The sequence below is a fragment of the Cnephaeus nilssonii genome (genome assembly GCF_951640355.1).
Source record: "Cnephaeus nilssonii genome assembly, contig: SCAFFOLD_141, whole genome shotgun sequence".
Classification (NCBI taxonomy): Eukaryota; Metazoa; Chordata; class Mammalia; order Chiroptera; family Vespertilionidae; genus Cnephaeus; species Cnephaeus nilssonii.
This window is the reverse complement of record NW_027645566.1, coordinates 26,682-37,350: the sequence shown is the minus strand read 5'-3', so window position 1 is coordinate 37,350 and position 10,669 is coordinate 26,682. Positions and strand designations below refer to the sequence as shown.

Genomic DNA, 10,669 nt, shown 5'->3' with positions numbered 1-10,669 from the left:
TTCAATACTGATGTTTCTAATTCTCTCCCCCTCTCCCTTCCTCTCTCTTTTAAAAAAAAAAAAAAGTAAAGTTCAAGTTACATACCATTTTGGAGGTTATGTAACAATCTTACTTTCTGATACGCATTATAAACACCAAGCTTTTACTTTTATGATTCCGTATCAAGCAGTTTACACTCCAATAAAAATAAAGTAACAATATACTATTACCATTACTTTTTTTTCTTGTTGGACTTCAACATCTTGGAACCTTATAGCAAATCACAACAGATATGCACCTCATTTTACACAAGATTTCAATTATGGTGTAAATTGGATTTTTATAAACTGATTTTCATCTTATCTTATATTACTGTTATTTATAAAATGGTTATACTAAAACTAACTTCTAAATTATCTTCAATTAATATCTGATGCCAAACATTTAGGTTTTAGGCTGTATCTAGTTTCTCCCCTCTCTCTTATCCATGCTACCTACAAGTGCTTAACTGGAGTTTGCTTAAAATAAATCTATACTAGGAACATTGCTATTTAGAAAAATCACATAGGAAAAACAAATTAGGAAGACCTCAAAAAAAAAAAGTGTTTTAAAGATGTCAGATGTAAAATCTTAGAAGCAAAGAGTGGGAAGAATAATAACAGCTTAAAACCTAAAGTTTTTAACATGACTGAAAAAGTTTAGCTGTAAATATTTTAAGAATCATATCACGCATTAACGTATCACAACTAAGCATTTATTATACTGCTTAAGAAGGCAAGCAATTTTGCAGTGACATTTCAGAAGCTGTATCTTTAAAATGTAATATATGCTCATAGACTCTAAACAGTATTTTAAAATATACAATCTCTCCAAAAGAAAATATTCAACTAAAGATAAGATAGATAACTTTTAATGTAAGTAAAATGTTACAAGATTTTAAAATTAGTTATATTTTTCACAACACAATGTACAGAAACCTGCAAACTTCCTGTACAGAGCAGTATAATCTTTACTCTTGAGCAAGGCGTTCAATAACACGTCGGTAATCGTCCACAAGATCCTGAAAGCTTTCTTCCAGCTGTTCATGTTGCATGCTTATTTCTATTTGGTTCATCTGGTTTGTCAGTTCTTCTGGTCTAAGACATTTTCTCATCTTGGCAAGATCTCTCTGCTTTTTCTAAGCAACAAACACAATTATTGGTTAGACTAAGAAAGCTGATATGTGTCTTTATATTCTTAGAATTTTATTTTTTCAATGTATTTTTATTGATTTCAGAGAGGAAGGGAGAGGGAGAGAGAGAGAGAGAAATAGAAACATCAATAATGAGAGGATCACTGATCAGCTGCCTCCTGCACATCCCTCACTGGAAATTGAGCCTACAACCCAGGCATATGCCCTGACTGGGAATCGAACCAATGACCTCTTGGTTCCTGGGTCAATGTTTAACAGCTGAGCCACACCTGGCTGGGCTATTCTTAGAATTTTAAATCTCCAATATTAAAAATAAGAGTGGCAGGAATATGCCCAAATTTGTCCCATACAGTTTTCTTCTTAAGGAAACCTAAACATAAATTTGACCATGAATTACAATCCCTCTAAAAGGAGTTAACCAGAAGACCTGGAATTTGTGTTAATTGATGATAAAAACAACAATTGGTCAGTATAGACACTCAAATATTTCTTTTTTATTAAATATATTTTTATTTATTTCAGAGAGGAAGGGAGAGGGAGAGATAGAAACATCAATGATGAGAGAAAATCATTGATTGGCTGCCTCCTGCACACTCACTACTGGTGATCCAGTCTGCAACCTGGGCATGTGCCCCTGACTGGAATTGAACCTGGGTCCTTTCAGTCTGCAGACTGACGCTCTATCCATTGAGCCAAACCACCTAGGGCTCAGATATTTCCTTAACCAATAAAATATATTAACTGAAGACAACTGAGATTAAGCACTATTATTATTCATATCACGATTCAATCATTAATTAATTTAATTCCAAGATGATTTTTTTCTTGACACTATGCTCATTTCTAAGTTCCCTTACACAGCAATATACTTATGGACCACATATCAATTTTAACATAAATTGTTGGAAGAGTTTCAGAAAGATAAACCAAAATCTGTGACACTTACTTTCCCTGTTTGAGAAGAAACCACCATGCAGTAGGGATCTGGTAACAACTTTTAAGCAGGACAATGTCAGAAAAATACTGTGTCAGTAATGCTGAGGATGGGACTAGAGGACCAAGTTAGCAGCTACTGAACGAATTCAAGCAAGAGATGATGAAAACTAGACCAAGTCAGCAGCAGCAGAAATAGAAGGGACAGGGCCGATTTCAGGAAGAAAACATTGGGTGATGTGGGGTGGAGAACGACTCCAAGATTCTTGGATGGGTGGCAACATTGCAATATGTGAAACACTACAATAAAGGAAACTTTCTTGCATTTTGGATCAACTGTTCTAGATTACTATATCAATCCTCTTTTACTAGAGTATATAATAAAGAACTCACTTTACATAGAGATAAAAAAAATTACATATATTAACTCATGTAATCCTAACAACTCTATGAGATAGGTACAATTTTCTTCAATTGATAGATGAAGAAAAAAAGGGATACAGGGGTTAAGTAACTTACCATAGAGGTAGTAAGCTGAGAAGCCAGGATTCAGACCCTAATGATCTGACTGGAAGTCTATATTTTCAGTTCCTCTATCTAACTGCCTTTCAAATGACAATTACCATAAAAACAGAATGTCCCTTAAAGGGAACCATAATAATTTTGGAATACTAGGCACCTATGTCATGATTACTGCTTTAAGTTAAAATAAAAGCTCAATATTAAGCTAAATTTATAATCATACACCTTTATAAAACAGGGTAACAACAATAAAGTTTGAAGATAAGCCTATAATGAAATAAGCTGACAGTACAAAAAGACTAGGTTCATACTGGGTCTAAATTGGTGGAGCTAATTAAAGGAGGTTGCTACTATTATAATCAGAAAGAAAAAAATAACTTCATTAAGATGCCCCTCTAAAGCAGTGCTTCTCAAACTTGAATGTGCACAAAGATTGCTGGGGACCTTGTTAAAATGCAGATTTTGATTCAGTAGGTCTGGAGTGGGGTGAGACTCTGCATTTCTAAAAAGCTCCAGATTATTTTAATGTTGCTGATTCACTAATCACACTTTCAATATTAGTTCTAGAGTACTGATGAGCATTCAAATTTATTTTCTAAGGCCAGAACAGGCAGTGTATTCCTTTAATCTTCAAGAACATGGATAACAAATGCTTTGTTTCAGCTGTAACTGATTTTTTTTTCTGCCAAGAGGCATGACTGCATCATATAAAAGAGCACCTAACTCTAGGAAACAGTTCAGGAATCAAAAATGTATTGTGGGCCCTAGCTGGTTTGGCTCAGTGGATAGAATGTCAGCCTGTGGACTGAGGGATCCTGGGTTTGATTCCGGTCAAGGGCATGTGCCTGGGCTGTGGGCTTGATCCCTAGTAGGGGGTACATAGGAGGCACTCGATCAGTGATTCTCTATCATCATTGATGTTTCTAGCCCTCCCTTTCTCTACCTTCCTCTCTGAAATCAATAAAAATATATTTTAAAAAAGTATTGTGTTATGTGATAGGAATATAAGCCCTTTTTCTAAATTGCAAACCAGTTGTACCATTTATTTAGTAATCCATTGCTTGAACCTGCTTCCAATCATATTAAATTCTTATATATAATAAAACTATCAGATTAAGTTCTTAAATATTTCTAGACTATCAGTTCTGCTCCAAATAATTAATAGAATGAGTCATGTGCCTGTAACATAATGTTTTAAATTATTATGCTGTTTTTAACTTTCTAAGAGAGCATACTTCCTGACGTTATCTCCCCCTCCCTTACTATCTTCATTTTCTTCAGTCAATTTTTTTCAGATGGATGTCAAAATTAATTTCTATTATAATTTTAATTGGTATGGCAAATCTATGAATTAAATTCAAGAGTGCTAAGTACCTAGGAATAAAAAATAATAATTTCATGGGAAAAATATAAAGCTATATATGTAAATTCCTCACAAACATGTAAGGTATGGTTCAATATAATTTGAGGTATTTTTATTAATCTTTATATTCCTTAAACTATATATTCAACTTTGTATCTTTGTATATGTATTTTACAAGTTAATCTTTTTTAAAAAAATCCTCACCCGAGAATATGTTTGATTTTAGAAAGAGGGGAAGTGTGGGGGGAGGGGGGAGCAGGAGAAACATCAATGTGAGAAACATTGATTGGTTGCTTCCTGCACCACCCCACTTGGGATCAAACCTGCAACCTTTTGGTTTACGGGATGGCTGTCCAAGAAACTGAGCCACCCAGCCAAGGCACAAATTATTCTTTTAAAAAATTATTTAAAAAAAAAATGTTTTTTATTGATTTTAGAGAAGAAGGGAGAGGAAGTGATAGAAACATCAATGATGAGAGAGAATCATTGATCGGCTGCCTCTGAGGATTAAGCCTGCAACCTGGGCACATGCCCTGACCGGGAATCAAAACCTGACCTCTTGGTTCATAGGTCGACGCTCAACCACTGAGCCACACTGGCTGGGCCTAATTAATCTTTTAAAGAATGTGTATAATTAGATCTTAAGCCCTGGCCAGTGTGGCTCAGTTGGTTGGAGCGTCCTTCCTCCCATACACCAGAAGGTGGTAGGTTTGATTCTTGCACATACTTAGGTTGCAGGTTTGATCCTCAGTCAAGAGTGCATGCAGAAGGCAACTTATTGATGTTCCTCTCTCTTACTCTCTGAGACCCTCTCTTCCTCTCTATAAGATCAATAATAATAAAAATTTTTTTAAAAATCTGATTTGGGGAACACCTTTATCTAGCAAAGTGACATACATTGGGAGCACAAATGAAATGCTGAAAAGGTAGAACTCATTAAGATTGGAATAGACATTCTATAGGCTTCACAATAATTTTTCTCTCTCCATAAACAAAAACTTAATTCCTTCATGGTTTTGAGTCATTGAAAAAAATTTTTTTGTTAATCCTCACAAGAGGGTATTTTTTCCATTGATTTTTAGAGAGAGTGGAAGGGAGGGAGTAGAGGGAGAGAAAGAAACATTATGTGAGAGAGAAACATCAATTGCTTGCCTCCCACACATTCCCTGACCAAGGCCAGGGATGGAACCTGCAACCCAGGTACATGCCCTTGACCAGGTATTGAACCCTTGACCCTTTGGTGTGCGGGCCGATGCTCCAACCACTGAGCAACACCAGACAGAGCGTGTTGAAAAATTTTAATTAAGCAAATGGATTAAACATGGTATTAATGTCAATTTATTTGTTAACATTTGACTTGCATATGAATTAATTTCCAGAAAATAATCCACCCTTCTTGTCTAGTTTTCACAGGTTCCAAGAGGTCTTACAAATAAAATCTCAAAAATGCCACCACCTCTAAAGGTTCCTTAACTTCCATCTGCTGATCTAGCCTCTTTTGTGAAGTATAGACATAAGGTTCTTTTGCAAGAATCCTATATAATGAGAGAGAAATATGCTAATTATCCATTGCGCCCTGAGGCATAATGACCAACCGCATAACGGCCAGATCACTGATCTGCAGGAGGGTGGAGCAGCGAACTACAAGATGGCCGGAGAGCTACCGGAGGGGGCAGGGCAGCAAGCTACGCGGGGAAGGGAGGAGAGAGGCGGGGGAAGCTACAAGAGGGTGGCATCGACCTACTGGTGCACGGATTCGTGCGCAGGGCTACTAGTTTTAAAATAATAATGGTGTGGAAACGTTTAAATTCCAAAGACTTCTCAAAAAAATCTTTAAAGCCCTGGCTGGTGTGACTCGGTTGAGTGTAATCCCATGCACCGAAAGGTCGTGGTTTGATTCTGATCAGGGCACATGCCCAGATTTCGGGTTTGATCCCCAGTCAGGGTACATTCGAAGGCAACTGATTGAAGTTTCTCTCTCACACTGATGTTTCTCTTTCTCTCTCAAAATAAAAACATATTTTTAAAAATCTGCTAAACCTAAGGGAAATATTTTTTAAAAATCTTTAAAAACATGCACAGTGTATTGTATTTCTAAACAGTTCCTCACTATGGAGCTCTGCATTTCCATGTTACAGAACAGAAGCCTAATAAACAGATGCTATTGACAGTCACATAACTTGTAAAAGGTAGAACTAGACCTCATTCCTGATTCCAAACCCAATGAGATAACACCCATTCTAAATTTTATGTCTGTAAACCAATTAGGAATTAAATATGCCTTTGAAACAATATAAAAGGTTTAATGCTAAGACCAAGCAGCTGCACCAATTTTATCTTTTTTTGGGGAAAATTGTTCAAATTTATCTTGAACACCTGAAAATTACTTCTGTTCTAGAGATGGAGTTCCTTTTTCTGCTTTTAAAAAATGATTCTAGTTAATACAGGTTATTTTTTATCTCTTCTTGGCACCAATATAAATGAAGTATCAATGTTTAAAGAACTTTTAAAGTAAGGTACAAGTAATTCTAATATCTATCCAAATAATTTCTTAGTGGGAGAGTGTGTTTAAGTTGATATGTAAACTTGATCCCTTAAATCAGTGGTTCTCAACCTAATGTCTCGATCCTTTAATACAGTTCCTCATGTTGTGGTGACCCCCAACCATAAAATTATTTTCGTTGCTACTTCATAACTGTAATTTTGCTACTGTTATGAATCGTAATGTAAATGTCTGTGTTTTCCGATGGTCTTAGGCGACCCTGCTAGCAGTTCTCAACCTGTGGGTCGCAACCCACAAATTGAGAACCACTGCTGTAGAGCCTAAGACCATCGGAAAACACAGATATTTACATTACGATTCATAACAGTAGCAAAATTATAGTTATGAAGTAGCAACGAAAATAATTTTATGGTTGGGGGTCACCACAACATGAGGAACTGTATTAAAGGGTCGCGGCATTAGAAAGGTTGAGAACCACTGCCTTAAATAAAGGCAGACAGAATTGGTGGACTTTTCTATCAATCAATAAATAAATCATACCTCAGTAATAAGTTAGCAACAATCAAAATTATAATTTCTTTTCATAAAATGTGTTAAAATAAAAATGTAAATTTTACACTCCAAACTTTACCCATTAAAATGCAGGCATATATTTTAGAGATCTAAAAAAAATTCTAAACTGCACTCACTATTTGGCAATTTTACTTTATTCTTAAATTTAATTCTGTATTTGAGAATGCTATGGTAACAAAACAAAGTACACGAATATCAGCTTGGAATGACAAATTGGAGAAAATCATCTGCATACATTCAACAAGGAAATCTTATCAACTACTCCCATGCCTATAGGACATTTAACTCATTTCTTTTTTTTCCTAAATATATTTTTATTGATTTTAGAGAGGAAGGGAAAGGGAGAAAGAAACATCAATGATGAAAATTGACCAGCTGCCTCCTGCACACCCCCACGGGGGATCGAGCCCACAACCCATCCATGTGCCCTGATGGGGAATCAAACCATGACCTCCTAGTTCATAAGTTGATGTTTAACCACTGAGCCACACCAGCCAGGCATCTGAACTCATTTCTAGGCTTTCCCAATTTGTAGTAGGTTTCCTATCCTAAGCATTGTGGCCTTCAAACCAAAGTGGGGGAGTGGGACCCTCAAGCTTTCTTGGTTTTCTCAATGGGATAGAACACTGGATAACTAAATTTATTAAAAAGTACATTGTTATAAGTAGGGTTTGAACAAGTATCTAAAGAATTTGTAATTTGCCTCTGAGCTTTATTTCAAGAATGATGATAACCATTTTGGCTGTTAAGAACCTGAAGTTTAATAACCAGTTTTTGGTTGTCTTTCAGGTAGGTGAAGATGCTGGATAGATGAAGATACTTAATAATATAAAAAAATCACTATCATTCTTTAGAGTAGGAAATACTTGCTTTTGTGAACTATAGAAATTCCCATTATTTGGCCTAACTTTGTGAATACTATTTACATTCAAAATTCATCATCCCCCATTTGCTAGTCTGCCTATGTAAAATGTCACATAAATATTAAATGGGTATAATTCAATAAATTATTTTACAATACTAAAAACAGTTTTGCCCAGCCGGCGTGGCTCAGTGGTTGAGCGTCAACCTATGAACCAGGAGGGTCATGCTTTGAATCCAGTCAGGGCACAGGCCCAGGTTGCGGGCTCGATCCCCAGTGAGTGGCGTGCAGGAGGCAGCTGATCAATAATTCTCTCTTATCATTGATGTTTCTATCTTTCTCTCCCTCTCCCTTCCTCTCTGAAATCAATAAATATATTTTTAAAAATAATACTAAGTTCAGTTATGGTGAAATATAAATGGCAACAAAGGCCATATTTAGGAAGGAGGGAGCAAAGGCAAACAGAATGTATATAACAAATGGGGAGACAGACTCAGAAAAAAACTAAAGATAATTTGTTAGGGAATAATCTGGACATTCAGATTTTTTAAAATTGTATACAAATGAAAGAAAACAACAAAAACCACAGGTAGACTATTCTTAGGGTTAATTTTTAAGTGCATGAAAGATATTTATAGGTTACATTAGAAAATTATGACAGTGAGAATTCTTATAACTAACTAGAAGAATATTTTCACTCTTGTAAAAGTTAATTTAGCAAAATGATTTGGAATTTCCCATACATTGGCATTTGCTAAACTTTCTTCTCCATTTTAAATAGGGGCAAAAATATAATGTTTAAGACTCTTGAAAGTCCTACCTTATATGGGCTAATTAGTCTTCTTTTAATATCCAATCTGTAACTTCTGTATTGTTCAGCATCACTCATGTCAGTTACCAGTAGGCGAAGAATTTCATAAACCCGTCTAGCATGTTTCTAATAAATTAAACAAAAAAATTATATACATTTCTCAAAAGAACATAGGGTATACTGAATACATGCCATAGTCCAGAAACTGTGCTAGGTACCAGATGAAAAGCAGTAAAAGATAGTCTCTGCCCTTAAGGAGCTACTTAGCAGTCTAGTGGGTAACACAAGTGATAGAAATACGCATAAAGTATTATGGGAGCATAACCTGGGAATAAGAGAAATGTTAGAAGAGAATTCCTGGGAGAATCCTGAGCTGAATCTTAAAGGAAAGAGAGCATACCATTCCAGAAAGAAGTGAGGGCATCATATGTGTGTATGTGTAAGCATGCAGAACAGAAGAAGCTTGATAATGCTGGAGCACAAAATGAAAAGTAAGGTGCAGAAGTAGATTGACGTTGGAACAAGAGCACAGAGCCTTATATACTGCATTAAAGAGCTGGGCTTTTTATCTAGTAAGTGACAGAAATGGGGAAGTGAACAAAGTACGCAAATTTGTCAAGTAAAGCATTCTCTCAGCTACACAAAAAGAAAGGCGGGCAGACCAATTAGGAAGCTGAGTTTTAAATCAGGCAAAAGGAAAAAAAAGGGTATGAACTGAGATAGCACATGTAACAATACTAAGGGAACAAGGATTCTAGAAATACAGAAGAGGAAAGATGGGCCATGGAGCAGGATGTGGAATGACAGTGAGTTTTCAGTCTAGAGAGATTCAGGAGGCAGAACAACATAAATCTGAAGAAAAGTCTAGTCTAAGGGTAAGGATTTAAGCAATATCAGTATATAGGCAAGAGTTAAAACTGTAAGCCTGGTTAAGATCTCCTAGGAAAAGCATAAACAACAAAAAGAGTGGAGAGGTCAGAACCCTAGAGTACAGTGACAGTTAGAGGGCAGGCAGAGGACAGAAAAAAACAGTCAAAGAAATATTAGAATTAGGGAGTTTTGGTATCACTGAAGCCAAAGAAGTAGCCCACAGTTTTTATTTGTACTGTTTCACTTATATATTTATTAGGGATGGGGGAGCAGTCAGGTATAGGTAGGTGGGGAAGATGATATTTGAACTTTCTTGGAAGGGATACCTGAGCTGAGCCTGAAAAATGAGTACTATCTGGTCAGGCAAAGATGGAGAAACACAATAAGAGCAAAGGGAATAGCACTCATAAGTAAAGGAACATAATCGGAAAGATGCAGCAAAGCTGAGGAATGGCAAGAGGTTCATTAAAGCCAGAGAATGTAGGAAAGTGGTAGGAAGTTGAGGTAACAAGGTAGGTAGGGTCATGATTATGATGGGTTCTGTGTGCCATACTAAAGAATTTTAATTTAAGAAGAAAAAAAAAGCATGGAGATTCCAACATGGTGGCTGGCAGGAATGGAGTGAGGGAGGGAGTGAGGGAGAGGGTAAGTGTGTGTGTGTTGGGGCCAGCTGGTTTGGGCTCTCTTGGCCATAGAGCCCCTCTGGCTTGGAAACCACACCATCTTAAAGGATTTACAAGGTCCTCCTTGGGAAGAGGCTGCGGGGAGTGGAAACGACTAGGCACCCAGCCTTGCCACCAACCAGACTAGCCATGGCCCAGGCCTGAACCCACAGGCACCCCACCATGGATCCCACGCGCGTGCATCCCAAGGACAAAACCCAGAACCTGCGCATGCCCACAGCAGACACCACCCAGACCACGCACCTAAGTGAACACAGCTAAGGAACCCTGAGCACCTGCCACTGACATCTGTGGGATCAGCTCTGTGGGGGAAAGGGACAATCAAGTCATGAGACTACTCAAGGCAGAACCAGCCTCTGAGCTAAGGAGTCCCCGCC

The 10,669-nt window shown here is 37.0% G+C and overlaps 1 protein-coding gene across 1 annotated transcript in view; it reads right to left on the bottom strand.

The window, feature by feature from the left end:
* Positions 1-718: 718 nt before the first annotated feature.
* Positions 719-10,669, bottom strand: part of HAT1 (histone acetyltransferase 1) — a 33,975-nt gene continuing 24,024 nt past the window's right edge. The window contains exons 7-8 of the mRNA XM_079800872.1: positions 8,749-8,865; positions 719-1,157 (exon numbers count right to left, since the gene is read on the bottom strand). Of these exons, the coding sequence (XP_079656998.1) occupies positions 990-1,157; positions 8,749-8,865 (285 nt within the window). The 3' untranslated portion in view covers positions 719-989. The remainder of the gene's footprint in view (positions 1,158-8,748; positions 8,866-10,669) is intronic.